The sequence below is a fragment of the Hyaena hyaena genome, unplaced genomic scaffold, assembly GCF_003009895.1.
Source record: "Hyaena hyaena isolate Hyena2069 unplaced genomic scaffold, ASM300989v1 scaffold_217, whole genome shotgun sequence".
NCBI lineage: Eukaryota > Metazoa > Chordata > Mammalia > Carnivora > Hyaenidae > Hyaena > Hyaena hyaena.
In genome coordinates this window covers 48,535-68,061 of record NW_024080849.1, presented here as the reverse complement: position 1 = coordinate 68,061, position 19,527 = coordinate 48,535, and the positions used below count along the sequence as shown (strand labels likewise).

Below are 19,527 nucleotides of genomic sequence, written 5' to 3'. Positions count from 1 at the left end.
GCTGTGCAGAAGCTTTTAATCTTGATGAGGTCCCAACAGTTTATTTTTGCTCTTGATTCCCTTGCTTTTGGGGATGTGTCAAGTAAGAAGTTGCTGCGGTGGAGGTCAAGGAGGTTGTTTCCTGCTTTCTCCTCTAGGGTGTTGATAGTTTCCTGTCTCACGTTCAGGTCCTTTATCCATTTTGAGTTTGTTTTTGTGCATGGTGTGAGATAATGATCTAGTTTCATTCTTCGGCATGTTGCTGTCCAGTTCTCCCAACACCATCTGTTAAAAAGGCTGTCTTTTTTCCATTGGATATTCTTTCCTGCTTTGTCAAAGATCAGTTGGCTGTATACTTTTGGGTTAATGAATGGCGTTCTTACAAGGAGAGAGACACACAGAAACATACACATATGGGGAAGAGTGCCATTTGAGCCAGAGGCAGAGATGAACCTTATGCGGTAATAAGCCAACGAATACCAAGACTTGCTGGCAGCCATGAGATGTTAGGAGAGAGGCATAGGACAAATCTTCCCTCAGTTTCCAGAAGGAGCCAACTCCCCATCTCCTCCCCCCACCCCCCCACCCCCAGCTTGATTTTGGGTCTCTGGCCTCTTGAACTGCAAGAGCCTATCTGTTGTTTTAAGCCACCTGATCTGTGTGACTTTCTCCTGGCAGCCGCAAGAAACAAGCACAGATTTGTTTCCGCAGCACCAGGAAACATACGAGATACTATTTGCCTTTTCTCTCACAAGTGTACAGTGGAGTTTTCTGGAGGCTGTGCAATGCCTGATATCGTGACAGACTGAATGCAGAGCTGGGGTATGGATCCAGTCATGTTCTATTAGGCCAGATATTAAAGGATTTATGAAAATATAACACTATCCCATGAGTAATACTTGTTTGTTTTGGAAAACAGTTAATGTTTCATTTTTAAAAATCTATGTTAATATACTGGGTTTATAACGGTCTCTACATTGGTAATTTTTCCCAGTATTAATTCCAGTTTGGTAAACGTGGGAGATAGGACCCACATAAATTAAAGCTCTTTGGGGTCCTCAGTAATTTTTTAGAATATATAAAGAATCCATTCTCAAAACGTTTGAGAACCACTGGCTTACTTGTAAATTTTCAAGTCCAGAAGGACATCCTGGTGTCAATGCCCCTCCTTTTTGGAAGGTCAGCTCAACACTGAAAATAGCACTTAAAAGAACAAACTTTAGGGGTGCCTGGATGGCTCAGTCAATTTAAGTGTCTGACTTCAGCTCAGGTCATGATCCCACTGTCCATGAGTTCAAGCCCTGGTTAAACATCTAACTTGGGCTCAGGTCAAGATCTCACAGTTTGTGAGTTCGAGACCCATGTTGGGCTGTGGGCTGACAGCTCAGAGCCTGGAGCCTGCTTTGGATTCTGTCTCCTTCTCTCTCTGACATTCCCCTGCTCACACTCTGTCTCTGTCTCTCTCAAAAATAAACATTACAAAAAATAATTTTTAAAAAAAGGAATGAACTTCAGAATCACATTGAAGTAGGTTAGATTTTTACATCAAATACTTAAGATTCTCTGAGTCTCAGTTTCCTTATTTGTAAGGTGGGAAGGAATACCGATCTTATCGGTAATGTGAGGATTAGATATGATGATGTAAGTAAAGGAGTAGCTATGTCACTGGTTTCTGGCTGTAAGAAGAAAGGAACAAACACGAGGTCTAAGGCCTCACATATGAATGGTTAACAATCAAATTCCCATCTATTACTTACCGGACCTAATGTGGAGAAATTTTACGGGACATGAAGACTCCAAGTGCAGAAGAAGAAATTGTAGAAGTCCTCTGGACCATGGGATTTTCTTTTCCCTGAGGATAGTCTTTTGGTCTCTTATCATAATTGCTGCTTGTTAAGACTGGTAAAATTATGTTAAGGATTATTGCTTTTGTGACCAAATGATTTGTTTAGACAAACTCATAACATTTTAGAATCAGAATCTTCTCTCCAGCCTCCCTAGCTCCATTTTGGGTACTTTACCATGCAATGTGAATGCTCCAGACTCAGGCTTAGAGGAAGAAGGGTGGATATTGATTTCCAGTGTGTGCATTGATTTCCTGGAATTTCTCCTGTCCACCCATTGTGTGCTTCTCTGCTGAATGTGATGAGTCTTCCTATAGGAGCCATCAATCGCCATAATCAGGTCCCAAATCACATCAACGTCTAGAGGTCATGCTTTTTTTTTCTGGGGAAGGGACAGATCTTGAGAAACGGGCTACGAATTCTCACTACAGCCATTAGAAGTAGGTAAAAGATCTAATAAAATTCTCTTCCCCATCTATCTGTGGCTGACAGGTGGCCTTTAATCCATGAGCATAAATGCAAAATGACTTAGTTACCATAACCAGCAGCAGGGATACAGATACTCTGGGTCAGCATCTCATAACTTGTGTGAAGAGGATGCAAAGACTTGATTTAATTCCTAGAGGAAAAAGCTGGTTCTTTGGTTAGTTTCCTTCTTTCACTGCAGAAGAACCTTGCCGTCAACACGGGGAAAAAAAATCACATCCCCAGTGAGGTCATTCCTGAACATCTCATCTTAAACTGCAGTCTTCAATACTCCCAGTACCCCCTTTCCTACTTTTTATTTTTCCCCATGGAACTTACCAGCCCCACTGCAGTCCATGTTTTACTTATTTTGTGTACAGTCTGTTCTCCCACTGGAACATAAGCTACACGAGGGCAGGGGTTTTTGTGTCTTGCTCACTGCTGTATCCCCGGTGCCCAGAGCAGTGCCTAGCACACTAGAGGTGCTTCTCTTTGAAATACATCAATGAATGAATTCAGCTCCATTTCCACTGAAATCAAGGTCATCTGACACAAGCTGCCCTAGATTTCCCCTTCACATCAATGTCGGGACCCTTAGCCGTCTTCACCCACTCCCTTGCCAAGACTAAGCCTTCAGCTCTGTTCGTGACTATTCTCTTGTTCTTCAGATATTGCTGCCTCAAGTACTTCTTCTCATTCATATTTTTAAAATGTTTCTCTTCCGATCCATTCCCTTCAGCCAAATCTAGGAATCCTACTTAAATCTGAATTCTCCTTGATATCTCCATAGCACCTGTCAACCATGTCCGTGTTTTCCTTGTAATTCTTTATATGGCTTCTGAGATATTTCTTGGTTTTCTGATTGCTTGTTCTGTCGCCACTGCCTCCTCTTCTTCCTTCTACTCCTTAAACAGACCCCAAGTCTCTACTCCTTTTCCTTACCTTCAATTGTCCCCTCTTTGTAGATGATGCTTAAAATTATTACATCTCCTGTTTTGTCTCTTCAATTGAGATCCAGTCCTGCATGTCTATGATTCATTACCTAAGCCCAAAACCTTGGAGTTGAACTCTTAAGTCCTCTTACTTCCTCCCATCAATGGGTTCCGCCTCAGATTTTACAGGCTCCTCTCCCTCACCAAGTGTCTGTCTACCCATGTCCCTCTTCCACAATTGCCACAGGATAGTTCCTATCCTTATGCTTGGCCTAATGAAGCAGACTTCCAATGGCTCTTTGTTTCTATTTGCATCAAGTTGCTTTCCTACAGCATATCCAGCATGGTAATGCTGGATTCATCTTTATAAAAATATGATGATTATATCATCCAGTGGATCAATGATTCACTCTTGCTTATATAATAAAGTTTAAGCAAGGATTCAAAATCATCCACAGCTTCCCAACTATGTTTCCTAATACTCCCTAAGGTCTCAAAAACTTGAATCCCCTATACTTCCCAACACCCAGAGCTCTCCTATTGCTGTGGATTTATTTGTTCAAGTCTCCTTTCATCAAAAGTTTTTGCGTTTATAAGACTTAGTTCAAATGCCAAATAGATAAGTATATAACTGTAATACAAAGTACTATATCACTCATGTCACTGTGGTACAAAGCAATATAGGAATCAAGTGTGAAGACTCTGCTTCTAGATTATATAAGTCTGTTAAGAAAGTATAATTATCATTTTTATATATGATAAAATATTTCATACAGTACCTTGTATATAGTAGTTTACTTGATCCCTGTATGTTATCAATATGCAAGAAACACCAATATGAAGGTGTGTATGTGTAATTCCATGAATATCCATTTATCCTTTATAACAGAAGGCATCTCCTATTCCCTAACAAGATTATAATTTTTTATGACCAAGACTTGCTTTTAAAAACAATTCTGATTGATACCATTTAGACAGCCATTAACACTGGCATTCATTCAACTTGTAGTTATTGTTCATGTACTTTTAACAGGCATTTTGCTAGATGCTCACAAAGATGAAGAAAGACACAGTCTTTATCCTAAGAAATTTAACTGTACGGTTTTAGAAACAGAATTAATGAAGCTATGGGGTGCAGGTGTGAGGGGGTAGGGACTAGCATTCTAATGTTTTCTCCTTGCTCAACTGTAATTTTTGCTCTATTTATGATTATTCAAATTGAACCTTAAAGGATATTTGCTTCCACAGGTAAGAACAGGATGTCATGCTCAGTCATAATCTCAATATTGTGCGAGACGTGTGTTGATCCCTTGGCACCTTCCTCTCCAACAGCCATGGCGAATAGCTCCACTTTCAGATCTGTCTGCAAACCTGCTGCCACCTATGGGACACAATGTAGCTTTAGAATCAGATATTGGAGTTCAATTCTTGGCTTTAACATGAATTTGGGCAAGTTAGTTAAACTCTCTAACTTTGCTTTCTGTCTATAAATTTAGCGCTAATAAACGAACAATGTTACAGCACTTAGAAGAATTACTTCGTAGATTAGCTAGGTAGATTTCCACTGGGCAACGGGGACCCAGGCTAAATTGTTGAAGGAGAAAACCAGGTGCTACTTGGGAAGAAGCGTCAGTGTTCTGGAGGTGGCACTGAAGGCAAACTTTTACAATGCTCGCAACTGTGCGCTTTCCTGAATGTCAGCAGTGAGTTCCTATGGGCACCCTTGCGGATAAAGAGAAGTTTAAAATAAGAGACTTATGTGAATTGCACATCTTCTCGGCCCTGCCTCTTGGTTTAGTTCCTAATGGAGGGCCTACGATGTGACAGAGCCAGTAGAGGGATACAGAATGAGTTTAAATGCCAAACCGCTTCGGTCTAAAAGCTACATGGAAGAGGTCTGGATCAACAAAGAAGAAACCCGATATATAACAAAGAAGAAACACAGCAAGGAATGGGCTTCTTGCCTTGTTCCTAGATGAGAACACAGGCCAGGAAAGAAAGAGCTATTTGTGTTCCTAAGCTGCCTCTCCGGGAGGTAGGCTAAGAAGCAGACTTGAGAACAATGATCTGGAAAAAATACACCGGAAACCACCGCATGGAAAGCAGTTAGATATAAGTTTCTTTTTCTTTCAGTATAGTTTGTAAATAATAGGACTGAAACAAAATGTTTCCACTTTTTCAACAATGTGTTTGTGAAAGTATGCTTACTGGAGAGTACCCAGCGCTCTGTGTCTGAGGACCAGGCCCTGTGCCCTGGAGCCCAACACTGAGGGCAGGGCTGGGATGACGCCACTCTGCATGGCATCCTGCCATCACTCAGGTCTGCCCAGGGCTCTGAGCACATTCCCTCTGCCTTGGCAACCAACCAAGCTGAATAGCGGTTAGCTTTACATATGGACAAGTCTATAGGTTATACTTGTACAGAGCCAAGACTTACTGTCAAAAAGAAAAAATAAAAATAAAAAAAACTAACAGTTGAGAGTGAGCTTCAAAGAATACACGCTGGGTTTTTAGTACCTATAAAGATCCCTCCAACAGTCATTTTGGCTTTGGGTATCACCCCTACTTTAAATAAAAAGAAATTTGCTAACTTCCCAGAACAGTGGAAGAAGAGCTTGCTTTTTTTTTTCCTTTATGTTGTGATGCTTCTGAAATCTTTTTTTAAAATTTTTTAAACGTTTATTTATCATTGAGAGACAGAGAGAGACAGAGTATGATCATGGGAGGGGCAGAGAGACGGGGAGACACAGAATCCAAAGCAGGCTCCAGGCTCTGAGCTGTCAGCACAGAGCCCGACTCAGGTCTTGAGCTCACAAACTGTGAGATCATGACCTGAGGTGAAGTGGGACGCTCAACCGACTGAGCCTTGCAGGCACCCCAGGGAGGCGACATTTCTGAAATCTTGACACAGTGCAATGATGAACTGTGTCAGAGAGGTACTCACAAATTGGTGGGTCTAATCCCAAAGTATATCTCTGTTTGGAACTGCAGGCTGCCAACTACTGTTTTATAGACCATAAAATATCAGGGCTGGAAAAGGACTAAGAAATTATTGGGTCTAAGCAAACTTCTTTTATAGATGAGGAAAACAAGGCACAGAGGGTTTAATTAATCAACTGCACTGAGCCGCCAGTGGCAGTCATAACAAGAAACCAACAGATTTCACACCACCCGAATGTGTCCATGTACACCTCTGGCTGTTTTCAAGCTCTTGGGACTCAGCGAACACTGTCCTCTGGTTACAGGAGTGGATGTCCTTGCTCCGAGTTCCCGTGAGTCTGCGCGCTCCCGGTCTGTGACCAACGACCCCGTGTCTGCCAGGTGTCCTCACTTCACTCGTCACCTAGTCATCCATCTCTTGCGTCCCCGCTACGTGCCCAGCTTTGCGAGCAACTTGTGCATCCTCCTCATTTTTAACATCCCCTGTACCCTGTCTCCATCAGTGGCTTGCACGGGTAACTCAAAGTTTGTTGAGTGAAATGGAAGAAATGTTAAACAAGCTGATGTGCTGATCCAGAAATAAATGTTAAGATTTACTGGCATGATTTTATTATATTTTATATCTTATTTTATATATTATATTTTGTATATTTATATATTTGTAAATTTTTGTTTCCTTGATACTACATTTCTGAAATAATAATTTAAAGTGGGTGGCAATGTACAGATTTTATATTAAACACCCCATGTTGGGGAATGTGTCAAAGTCAGAACAGGCTGACCTTTTAAAATTGGCATTTTCAAAGCTCCTTGGAAAAATGAGGCAGCTGATGACTTTAATATGCTACCATTTCTTTGTATGTCATTAGATAATATTCCCTTGGCAAACACCAAAATAACAAACCAAATGTATATAAAATACGAAGAGGAGAATGTTTATTTTTCCAAGGGATTTTTCATTTTGCAGAAGAATTTATTACAGGATACCTTGAGGCAATCAGCTTTCTAAGCGTATGTCAAATCATATTTAATTTTTAAGAAGGTAGTTTTCTTACAACTATACGTAGTTGCAGTCCTGGGACAAGTGAATGAACTTCAGAGAAGTTTCTAGAGCTGGATGTTTAACTCTGTCTATGCATAGGATCTGCCTCATGGTCCCTACGCAAAGTAAGTGATATCAAGCCACACACTATACCAATACCAGGAACGTTTTGCTTGTGATACTAGAAAAATTAGACTTCCACATGATTTAAACGGAATGCACAGGATGACCTAAAAGCCCACTTCCCCTGGAATCAAGCACACATTCCCATGCACACATGGACACACAGCAGGCGGCATGTGGGACTTACAGGCCCGGGTTTGTATGTCACTTTCAGTCCTGTGCTGGGCGGGGGCTGCTTCACCCTAAACCTACCAGGCAAAAAGAGACAATAAAAAAGCAGCGAATGAACGGGAATGTCATAAAACCAGGAAGGTGTTAATATTGGCTACCAGGGAGCCGGGGGTCTGTCTGCACCATTGGGAGAACCACCTAATATTCAGTTGGGAGAAGAATGTGGGCCCACTTCATGACCTCGTTTCCTTTTTAAAATTTTTTTTAAATTCTGGATATTTCACTTTATTTTTTTCTTAAATAGTTTACTGTCAAATTGGTTTCCATATAACACCCAGTGCTCATCCCAACAAGTGCCCTCCTCCTCCATGCCCATCTCCCCCCATCCCCCCACACCCATCAGTCCTCAGTTTGTTCTCAGCATTTAAGAGTCTCTCATGGTTTGCCTCCCTCCCTCTCCCCAACTATTTTTCCCCTTCTCCTCCCCCATGGTCCTCCGTTAAGCTCCTTCTAATCCTCCTATACGTGCAAACATATGGTATTTGTCCTTCTCTGCCTGACTTACTTCGCTCAGCATAACACCCTCAAGGTCCATCCATGTTGCTACACATGGCCAGATTTCATTGTTTCTCATTGCCATGTTGTATTCCATTGTATAGATAAACCACATCTCCTTGATCCATTCGTCCATTGATGGACACTTAGGCTCTTTCCACATTTTAGCTATTGTGGAGAGTGCTGCTATGAACATTGGGGTACATGTGGCCCTATGCATCAGCACTCCTGTATCCCTTGGGTAAATTCCTAGCAGTGCTATTGCTGCATGACCCCGTTTCCAACAATAGTTTCCACCAGCGTCAAACAGAATCCAAGCCCAGTTTCAAGCCTATGTTCCTGGATGCTGCTGAGCAGTGTGAACACCGGTGCCGGCTGCCAGATCATTAAGCTGAAGAATAAAGGCTCTTTTGGAAAGCAGGGGAGCATGGGGGCCGGTCTCGCTCTGTCGTGGAATGGGGCGTGCATGTTTGGGGAGAAGGGAAACAGAAAAGGCTCAGAAAATGTTGGAGAACGTGAAAGGCCCCGTGCCCACACGTGGTGCCTATTGATCCCTTTCCCTTCCTGTGGTTTGTGGGTTCTGCCTCAAGGTTAAAGACCTGGAGTAAATTAAAATGCCAGGGAGAGCCCACCTCCCCATTGACCTCAATCCCGCTCCTTCCACCATCAACTTTGCTGTCTGTGCCATAGCGGCTGAATTTAACAAGCTAGGGAGTGAAATCCCAAAAGCTCAAATTCTATACTGAGCAGACAGGATCCGCATGGATGAGTTTTATTGGTTTGAACTTGGTTCTCTGTTTTCCCCACCCACTTTGTTGGCAGTAACCTAAAAAGACAATACGTCTGATCTGGTGGTCTGGCTGTTTCTGAAGAAACCAATGTGATTCCTGAAGCTGGGCATATGCCTCAACTAAAGTGAGACATTGACCTTCTAAACCAGATTTCTGGTCTGGAGTCCAGAACCATAGGCTGGAAGGACTTGCCACTTACAATGAGCATAGCTCTGCAATTGAAATAAACATTTATTTCACTGTTGGCAGCGGGGCGGGGTGGGGGGGGGTGCGGAGGGAGACATATTATGCTTAAGTTTAATCCAAAATAGAATAGGGGAGATTTTGTAATTGGGGGTTGTCCTGGTATAGACATATGGTCTATTGGCCCAGTGGGAAGGACTGAACTTCCACATGAAGCAGTGAACACAAAACAAGGCACCACAACAAACAGGGGACCTGAGATCCAGCCCCGCTCTAGCCTATGTGACCTTACAACACATTACTCTGATCCTCTGTAATAGTCTCTGCAAGTTCTAAAATTCTAATGATCTGGGGTGCCTGGGTGGCTCAGTCAGTTGAGTGTCTGACTTCGGCTCAGGTCATGATCTCACAGTTCATGGGTTTGAGCCTCATGTCAGGCTCTATGCTGAGCTAGCTCAGAGCCTGGAGCCTGCTTCGGATTCTGTGTCTCCCTCTCTCTCTGACCCTCCCCTGCTCACGCTGTCTCTCTTTCAGAAATAAATTTTTAAAAAATTAAAAATAAATAAATTCTAATGATCTGGAAATGAAGGACTCTTGTCACTGAGTGCCAGATATAGGGCATTTTCAATTGGGAGTTCAGCTCTGAGTTACAGCCAACTCAGAATATCCGAGGCAAAACGGCTCTAATGACTTCAGGTTAATTTTTCTTTCCTTTTTGCCTCAATGATGCAGAATTAGTGGAATTAAAATCCCTATTAGATCATAAAATACGAACAAATGTCAGCTGGTATCACAGTGGGTGGTGGATTTGAGAAACAGGCTTTTAGGTTTTGTGCATTAGTTGCTGTAACACTTGTACAAGCTCCCCTTCATTTTTTGCTACCGTGGATCAGCCCTTGAGTTGCTTCTACCAAAGTATGAATAATGATTAAGGGGAGAACAAAGAAGTTCCCACCACATAGTTAAGGCTTGAGAAATACTGATCTGATGAAGAATGAATGAATGAATGAATGAATGAATGAATGAATGAATGAAAAAAATGGTTGAATGAATGATGTGAAGATTCAAGAGTCAAGGTGTAGAGTTCAGTTCAATCAACATTCAGTGATGTCGGTAGCCAAAGGCAAGTCTCGGAGTAGGAGAAAGTGATCTGAGTAGACACTTGGTGCCTTGGGCTCACCTGCAAAAGTCCACTCCAACATTCTTGAGCTTCACAGTGGTCACATAGGTGTGTCCTTCTTTGAGTACTCCGAACTTCACGAATGGTGGGAGGAGGTGGAATCCAAAAGGGGATGAATTCACATTATTAATGGCAGCAGACGCCACAGAGGATGTTTTCACTTTTCCTCCAACCGAATCTTGCACCTTTGCAGTTAAGGAAAAAGTAAAAGACAATGGTTCCAAGTTGTGTTCCCAAGATAAGAAAACGACTCTATCGCCGGAGGAAAAGAACTGGTTAAGATAAGAAAACGACTCTATCGCCGGAGGAAAAGAACTGGTTGGCTGTGGGAGGAAATGAACATTATCGCTCTCATGTCATACTTCCAACCGTGAGGAAGGATTTAAGGCTTTCAGGGTAAAGAAGCTGTCATTCCGAGAAGTGTAAGGTGTCATTTGCTCACACGGTAAGTGGCAGAGTAAAGTCTCATACTTGAGCGGGGCTGATTCTAAGCGTTAGGCCCTTTCCTCTGTGCCAGTGACTATTAAACTTCAGCTTCCATCAGAATCACCTGGGAGGCTTGTTAAGCCATGAATTGCTGACTCTACCCCCATAGTTTCTCAACCAGTAATTGTGGGAGGTGGCAGGGGAGGGGGCGGGCGTGAATTTGCATCTATAACAAGTTCTCAGCTGTTGCCAGTGCTGCTGGTCAGGTAATCACACTCTGTGCTCTTTGTTTTCTTGTTCCTGGGCAGCGCTGCGCTCACCTGGGAACTTGTCAGAACTGCAGGCTCTCAGAATCTCGATGCCAACAAGATTCCCAGGTAATCCTTGCGTGCATCAAAGTTTGAGAAGCACTCTTACCATGAACATTTATGCACATGGCAATCACACAGTTGATGTGATGGCAATGAACATGGGCTGCCATGAAAATATCAAAGGATAACCATCACAAGGATTGGTAGGCTCAAGGCAGGCTTCCCAGAAGAGATGAGCAGGAATCTTAATCTTCGAGGGTCTGAGGAAGGAAGGAGCTTTTAAAGAACTAAGGGAAACCCACAATGGCTGAAGTGAGTGGGGGGGGGGGTGGTGTGTGCAAAGTGAGAGTAAAGAAGCAAACAGGGCTTGTGGCCATGCCACCATTTGGATTTTATCCTACGAGTCGCGGGGAAGGATGGCCAATGATTCCCCTAGCCAGCAGTGCGCTGGTAAACTGGTGCTCTGAAAAGAACGTTGATTAGTAGCACTTGCTGAGGTCTAGGGTATGAGAACTCCCAGCAGGGTGATTTCAGGCTAGTCATGGTTTAAGAGCTGGCTCCTCAAATTCCCCCCTAGAGCTTGGAGGATGGCTCAGGCAAAGCACGGCCTTGGCTCATTCTCTGTGTGACCTGAAGGCCTTCACGGGGAGATGATGGTATGTCTAGTCAATCCCAGCCCCCAGTGGCTGGACATCAGTAAATTCAATGGGTCAGGACCCCATGAAATGGCTCTGGAATATTGGTCCCCGTGTCTATTTTACCTTCGTGAGAGGCTGACACTTGGGCTTGGAGCTCAGCAAGTAGTGAGGCAACTTCACTTTTTCTTTCCTGGCTTGGCCTGCAGCATCCTGCAGCAACGACTGGGTGGGGATTCTCACGGGCCCCCAGGATTCTGCTTCTGTGAGGAAAGTTTCAATTATGCCACAGGGACATTTTATTCAAAGCCATTTGAGGTCATACCAGAGTTTATGAGAACATAACCCAACTTGGGAAACTTTTCTTCTCTCCCTTTTAAAGAGCTTATTTAAAGGAACAAAGTCAACTCTAGCGTTACATTTTTACATTTTACAAAGAGATCATGCCTAACATCGGTTCCCACGACACCCCTCTGAGATGGGCAGGCAGGTGCTTATTAGCATATCTTTTCTAAATAAATGAGAAAAGTCAAATTCTGAGAAGTTGAATGACCAGATCTCCCCAGACTTCTTTCCATTAAATCAACGAGGCACCATACAATAAACACAGACTCTGAAAGATCTCTTAAAACCAATGAAGGAACAAACCTTTTATACTTCTGTGTTTACATACTTCTAAAAAGTGGCTTAGTAATTACAGATACATTAAGTCAGGGAATTAAATCTTCATATCCCTACACTTGGTGAAGAAGTGAGCAAAAGTAGATAATGTACATAGCTGCAGCTCTATTTCTCCAAATACCCAGGAGATCCAAATAAGAACAGGAGTTTAGATCATCTTATGTAAACGTCCTTTATTGAAATTAAGATCATCAAGAGCAGGAAGGCAAGGGAACCAATATCTGAGTGTCCACCATCCACAGTCAAGCACCACAAGTATGTTTTTACATATAGCATCTTACTTAATTCTCATAAAATCCTACAAGTTGAGGGCTATGGTAATTATGATCATTGTACACTCAGAACTCTCTGCATCGCCCACCTCCATTCCCCACTCCGTCCAGACATACTTCTGGTGCCACAACGTCTCTGGCTCCAGTCACCAAGATGGCAGGTGACCCATGCAGAGCCAGTGCAGGATCCTCGCCAGGATATTTCCACAGAAGCCAACAGGGATGATCCCAACTTTGCCTACCTGGTTAGGGATTTGGAAGAATCAACACCTTGGACCCCTACTGTCATGGTCCCTGCCACATGGACATAGTCTGTTCTTTGCAGGAGAGGGTAAAACCAAACAGTGCCAAATCAAGATGGAGCAAGATGGAGGCAGGGGTGGGAGGGAGGATGCCGAGAGAGAGGCAATCAGACACAAATACACTCCTGAAAAGCCAGGGCGGCTGGGTCCAGTCATCCCTGGGGTGGCACTATTTGGTTAGCTTTTGAGCAGCAAGAAATGTCCCCCCTACTTTTCTGTTCAGCGACTTTGAGTTCTCTCAGTTACAAATTGAAGAGTCATGACTAATGAAATAGCAGTATCTCTTTTTTACAAACAAGGCAACTGAGGTTAATAACTGGTCCAAGCACAGAAAGAAGGGGCGGGGCTGGAATGTGGGGCCAAGTGAGCCAGGCTCCTTCAGGAACATGTTCCTTCTCTTAGTGTGAGCTAACAGAAAATACAGACACTGGTCTCTGCCTCTGGTTCCTGGCACAGAACTCCTAGAACCCTTGGAATTTCCTAGATGATAAGAGCGCCAGGAACATCTTTTGTTCTATTTGGTCTTTGACCAAGGTTCCTAACACAGGGCTCCTAAATGCCTTGGACCTTCCTGGGTGATCACAGTCTTTGGATACAATGAGGCTACTCTTCCTGAGCTCCTGGATAGCTTCAAGGTTGGGGGCCGGTTGCCAGAAAGACCAAGCCATAATTAGCAGCTTAGAACTTTCATTCCCACCTCCATCCTCTGGGAAGGGGAGAAGAGATGGAGATTGAGTTAATGATCGATCATGCCTGTGTGAAGAATCCTTCACAAAACTGCCCACAACACAGGGTTGCGAGAGCTTCTGGGTTGGTGAACACCTGGAGAGTGCACCTGGAGGGGGTGCACCCCAACTCCACAGGCACGGAGGCTCCTGTACTGGACCCTTCCAGACCTCCCCCTATGCCTCTTCATCTGGCTGTTCATCGGTGCCCTTTATCACTTCCCTTATAAAATAATATGAGCTCTGAGCTGTTGTAGCAAATTATAAAACCCTACGTGGGGATTGTGGGAACCCCAATTTATAGCTGGCTGGTCAGAAGCACAGGTGACAGCCCGGATTTGCAACTGGCACCTGAAGTTGGGGGGACAGTCTCGTGGGACTGAGCCCTTTCCTGTAGGGTCTGTACTACGTGTGGTTGGTGCCAGAACTGAAGTGTATAGGAGGACACCCAATTGGTGTTGCAAAATTGCTTGGTGTGGGAAAGCCCCCCTCCCATATCCGGGCACAGAAGTGTTCTCTACGAATAGTGAGTTTTTCCTTGACAACTCTCCTAGTGTGTCCCAAACTCATCCATGCATCATAATCTCCTGGGCTTGTTTTAGAAAAACAGAGATTCCCAGGCCACCTGCAAGACAAGCACTATTTTAGATCAACACAGAATCAGAATCTCTGGGGATGGAGCTCAGGGAGTAGTGTTTTAATGTAGCTAATTCCCTTTGGTCACCATTTCCTACATATGCAACCATTCTGATGGCTTGATGTATCTTTTTGTGTTCTTACCATATGTGTATTACTGTTTCGTGTAAATGCACGAGTTTACGGGTCTAATGAGTTCTAATTAATTGCGCATAGTGTTATTATTAATAGTAAATACTGATAGGGAGTCTGTCATGTGCCAGGCACTTCTCTGAAAAGCAGTTTAGATACGAATTTAATCCTGACAGCCTCGTGATGCATATTACATTATTTCCCCTTTCCAGAAGAGGAAATGGGAAGAGATACCGGGTTAGACAGCGTGCCCAAGGTCCTAGAGCTATTCTATAAGGAGCCAGGTCGAGGCTGTCTGTACTCAGCTCTGGTGGGTGCCCACCCCACTGGGCGCCCCTGGGCTTCTGCAGGGATTGGAGGAGGGGTAGGAGTGCTTGAGACGCTTGAAGCAGTTGATATAGAGGAACTTTCCTCTCCCTTCCCCTCCCCCTCCTTTTTGAGAGAGAGACTGAGAGCAAGTGAGCATGAGCAAGCCAGGGAGGGGCAGAGAGACTGAGAGACTGAGAGAAACAGTGTGAAGCAGGCTCCGGGCCCAGCTCGAAGGCTGACATGAACCTCTATCCCACCACCTGACCTGACCTCACCTGACCTGAGCCAAAATCAAGACTCAGAGGCTTAACTGACTGAGCCACCCAGGCGCCCGCAGAGGTGCTTTAACATTTAAGTTGGAATGGTCCCGCTAGCAGGATCCTCTGAATATAACCACTGGGCCTGACGCCCCTGAAGAAGACAGCCTGGTTCTCCATGTCTCGGCCGAGGTGGACTGTAGTATTTATTCCTAATCACTCTTCTTTTCCCTTCCTTCCAGGGCACGCCTTCCGTGCGGGCTGCGCACGTTTCTCCGCCCCCGTGACACTGAGCTCCGCCGGGGCGGGAGGGGGCGCGGCAGCCTCTTCCGGGTGGGGGCAAGAAACCCCCCTGGAAGCTACCTGCAGCCCTCCGAGCGCCGGTAGAAGTTTAACCGCTGCGTCTCGAGAGGAAAGCTGCCCTGGTCTGTACACTGCACGTTGCCCGCATTGGCTGACGTCCCAGCCCGCCCGGATCGCAGCTCTGGGGAGGTGCGGCTGAGCGTGCGGCCCGGAGGAGGTGTGCGCTCTCAGCCCGCAGCGGCTGGTGGCGCCCCCGTGCGCCCGCCCGCCGCCGCTGGAACAGAGGCTGCCGCAGCCCCCTCCCCGCAACCCCCAAGTGGGATGTATCCGGCCTTATTGCAGCAAACACCGACAAGCACGTTTTAATTTTACAAAATCCAAATCTCCTCGAGCTGACGCTGTCGATGACCAAGCAGGAACACTGAACTATTTATGCTAGTTTCTCCCTTCAGGCTTTGGAACCCATGCCCTCTGCCCACCTCGCCCCCACTCCCCATAAAATGTTCTTTTCTCTTTCTTACATCTGGACGGCAGTGTAATAAAATATAGAGAATGAGGAGTCAAAAAACCTCATGTTCCCGCCCTGGCTTAGTTCCAGATTTGCTGTAGGAATGTAGAAGTTGCTTAACTTCTCTAGGCTTCAGATTCCTCAAGCAGATGAAATGAGGGTTGTCTGAGGTGGTCCAATCTTAAATCTTAAAACCTATGAAATTCTATTTATTCCTCAAGGCCACCTTTCCCATAAAGCTTTCCTCACTGTCTTCCTATTTTGCACCTCTTTAAACTTTATTGTTTCCATCCAAATTTAATTCACCGCTTTTGGTGAGTCCTGTTACTGTCCCTCATCTCAGTATCTCGGTGCCTACAGGGGCAGTAAGTGTCCTTGTTCCAAAGGCGCTTTCTCTTTCAAAATCTCTCGTTTCTTTGAAGCTCGTGCCATCAGACTGTTACCCACGAGGTCTCCATGATGTACTTGTCACCTACAGACCTCTCAGTCATTCCCTTGATTCCCTGGAGGTCTGGACGCCTGGGATGGATTTCCACTTCACCTGTTGACACCACCTGGATGACTCCCCTCCCGCACCCCCATCCTCCTTTCCTCTTCTCCACCCACAAACTCCCATGATCAGATCTCGACTTTGCCAACACCAATAATTTTACCACTTTCACAACTCTGTGTCCACTTTCCTCTCTAGATCACAACCTCCGAATCTTCCAGCCCATTACTCTGTCACGTCTAGCAAACAATCATTTGAGGGCATCTGGGTGGCTCAGTCGGTTAAGCATCCAACTTTGGCTCAGGTCATGATCTCACAGTCTGTGGGTTCAAGCCCCATGTCGGGCTCTGTGCTGACAGCTCAGAGCCAGGAGCCTGCTTCAGATTCCATGTCTCCCTCTCTCTCTCGGTCTGTTCCCTGGTTCCTCTCTCTCTCTTGCTCAAAAAAAAATCAACATGTAAAAAAAAAACAATCATTTGGTCTCACTGAGACCTCTAATTAATTGTCACCTGAAAATAATCAGTCACCCCCTTCTTGTTTTGCTTTCTTGTTTCTCTGGAATGGACTTTCTACTCTTATCATTATATCCACTCCTTTGCCATCACACTCGCTTATCTGCCTAAAACCAAACATGTAAACCCACCTGCCAATGTACCCGTGTTCCTTCTCCTTTCTCCTGTCACTGGCCGAAGTGGCCCTATTTACATCCAAGGTCAACTCTGACACTCAGGGTTTGCTGCAAACGTCATGTTCTCTCACCTTCTTTAGACCTTTGCTCTCCCGCAAGCAGGCCCTCTTCTGCATTGTAAGTTCTATCTTGTTACAGAATTATTATTCCCATATCAACACCTTCCAGTATGTCTGATTTTTTTAAATCTCTCCCCTGGTCACACATCTGTCTCCAGCTGCAATGCGTTCCTCTATTTTCAGCAGAGCTCTTGGGTGAAGCTGTGCATTCCTGGTTCCCCTTCAGCTGTTCTACACACAGCCCGCTTCAGCGGGCCGCAGGCTCCTCCGTGCCCTGAGAGCGCTCTCACCAGGATCACCAGTGATCTCCAGCTCACCCAGCCCCATGGTTATTCTGCATCTCACTTGGCCTTTCGGGGCCATTTGACCCACTGGAAACACTGATTCTAGTTCTCCTGGTTTTCTCCTACCTCACTGGCTTCTTAGTAGCCTTTTCTGGCCCTTCTTCCGCCTGATTGCTACATTCTAGAGTCTGCCCTAGGGCCATGGTTCTCAACGTGTGATCCAACACCCGCAACATCAGCACCACCTGAAACTTGTTACAGCTACACATTCTCAGCCTCACAACTGGTCACAGCACTCACCCTGGGAACCACCCTCGGCTCCTCTTACTCCTCAGCTCCACACCCAGGCAACACGAGGCCCGCCAGCTCTACCTCCAGGATGTTTATTTAGTTCCAGTTGATGTGCTTCCCACCCCCTCCGACTCCACCGCCCTAGCCAGGTCTGCGCCAGTGCTCACGTGTCCTGCCTCAGTGGCTTCCTCCCCGTCTTCACTTCCGCACTCTCCGTTACCCAGCTACAAGCTATTCTCCGCACAGCTACCGGGGTAATCTTTATAAAATACAAATTAGTCGTGTAACCACCCTGTTCAAAACCTTCCAGTGGTGTTTGAATAAAAACCTACATGGGCTAAAACCCCAAACACCTTATGTACCATCACGTGGTCTTATCTCTATCTGTCCCTCTGACCTCACCTTCCTTTACTTCTTTCTTTACCCATTTGTCTTCCAGCTTTATGCCGACTTTCCTGCTTCTTCCCCTCGAAGGGTCTTCACACTTCATACTTCACGCTTGCCGCCTTCCCCTCCCCCCGTGTTTGCATGGCTGGCTCCTTTCTGTCATTCTGTCTACGCTCAGATGTCCTTTCACAGAGGGGGCTCCTACTCCCCTGATGGAATGCCATCCCTCTCCCCAAGACATTTTCCATACATCACGGTTTTACTGTGTGATAACACCTATGACAACCGGAGTTTATCTGATTTACCTGGTTATTTGTTTATTGTCCAGGCCTGCCCATAGTATGTACAGCTCTATAACACACAGGCTTTTTAGCTGCTACATTTCCATGCCTGGAACAATGCTGGGTGTACAGTAGGCACTGAGCAAATTATCCTCTGAATGAATAAACTTTATAGAAGAGATAGCTTTAAAATCAGGAAGGCAAAAGGCATGTGTAAGGTAAATCCCTAAGTCACTCATAGAGGTGGCAGGATGCTCCCCCTGTGAGAGGTAAAATTAAGACCTCTTGGCTGGTTACCATCCTAGTTTCTGGGTTTTTTTTTTTTTTAATATAATTATCAACTTAGCTAACATACAGTGTACATAGTGCGCCCTTGGTTTTGGAGGTAGATTCCCATGATTCCTCGCTTACGTACAACACCCAGTGCTCATCCCAACAAGTGCCCCCCCTCAATATGGACCATATCCACAGGAGTGAGGGGTGCAAATTCATCTACACCGTTTTAATTACTCTGTTTTCCTGGTTTTTTTCCTGACCAGCCGTTAAAGTTGAATTAACTTCAGTGAAATCAGTGTGATTCCACTGTAATTACAATTATCTGGTATTATGCCATTCTTTAATTTCGGCTACCCAAATGAGATGATGTGCTGCATAACTGGAGACTACACTTCATGTTTCTCTTCCAGCACCTGCAGACCAAGAAAGTCCTGAAAAGGCGGGTAAATCTGAGTCCAACTGCCAAATTACCGGCGGCTCAAAAAAAGCTACCAGGTTCCTGACGTTTAGTAAAGGAAGCTGCAAGCTCTCTATTATATCAAGTAATAGAATGTACTAAGTTAATTACAATAAATAATAATATACAATAAAGAAATAAAATACTATAACCATCTAAAAACACATTTGCCATTTTTTCCTTTCAATCCGGAACTTGCAATCATTCTCAAAATATTTTTTGAGATACTTTGATGTGCTAAGAAGCCTTACAAAGTGCTTTAGATCTGGGATCTGTGACCCTTTTGCAATTTTTTCTGTAACCACCAACTGTACATTCAGCTCCCAGGGCCATCTTCCCAACTCCACAAAGACATAACGTTCCGTTTTGAGAAAGAACGAGATAAAACCAAACAACTGTCATACCTTCAGTACATTTTGCTACATTTTCAGTTTGGTTCTGGCCAGCAGACTCCATGACATCCACAAAACCCTTCAGTTTTGGAACACTCGGTGTTTGTGAGGATTCATGTTCTGAAACTTGTTTTGGCTGGGAATCTAGAAACACCCCAAACAAATATTATACAGTGATACTCTGGACAATGAGATAAGAACTACCGATGTTTGTATTCTT

The 19,527-nt window shown here is 44.7% G+C and overlaps 1 protein-coding gene across 1 annotated transcript in view; it reads right to left on the bottom strand.

The window, feature by feature from the left end:
• The window catches only part of SPAG17 (sperm associated antigen 17), a gene marked incomplete at its 5' end in the record, with an annotated part of 91,790 nt that overhangs the window by 24,888 nt on the left and 47,375 nt on the right, over window positions 1-19,527 (bottom strand). The window contains 6 exons of the mRNA XM_039242734.1: window positions 1,737-1,881; window positions 4,457-4,601; window positions 7,513-7,573; window positions 10,206-10,390; window positions 11,704-11,840; window positions 19,320-19,451. Of these exons, the coding sequence (XP_039098665.1) occupies window positions 1,742-1,881; window positions 4,457-4,601; window positions 7,513-7,573; window positions 10,206-10,390; window positions 11,704-11,840; window positions 19,320-19,451 (800 nt within the window). The remainder of the gene's footprint in view (window positions 1-1,736; window positions 1,882-4,456; window positions 4,602-7,512; window positions 7,574-10,205; window positions 10,391-11,703; window positions 11,841-19,319; window positions 19,452-19,527) is intronic.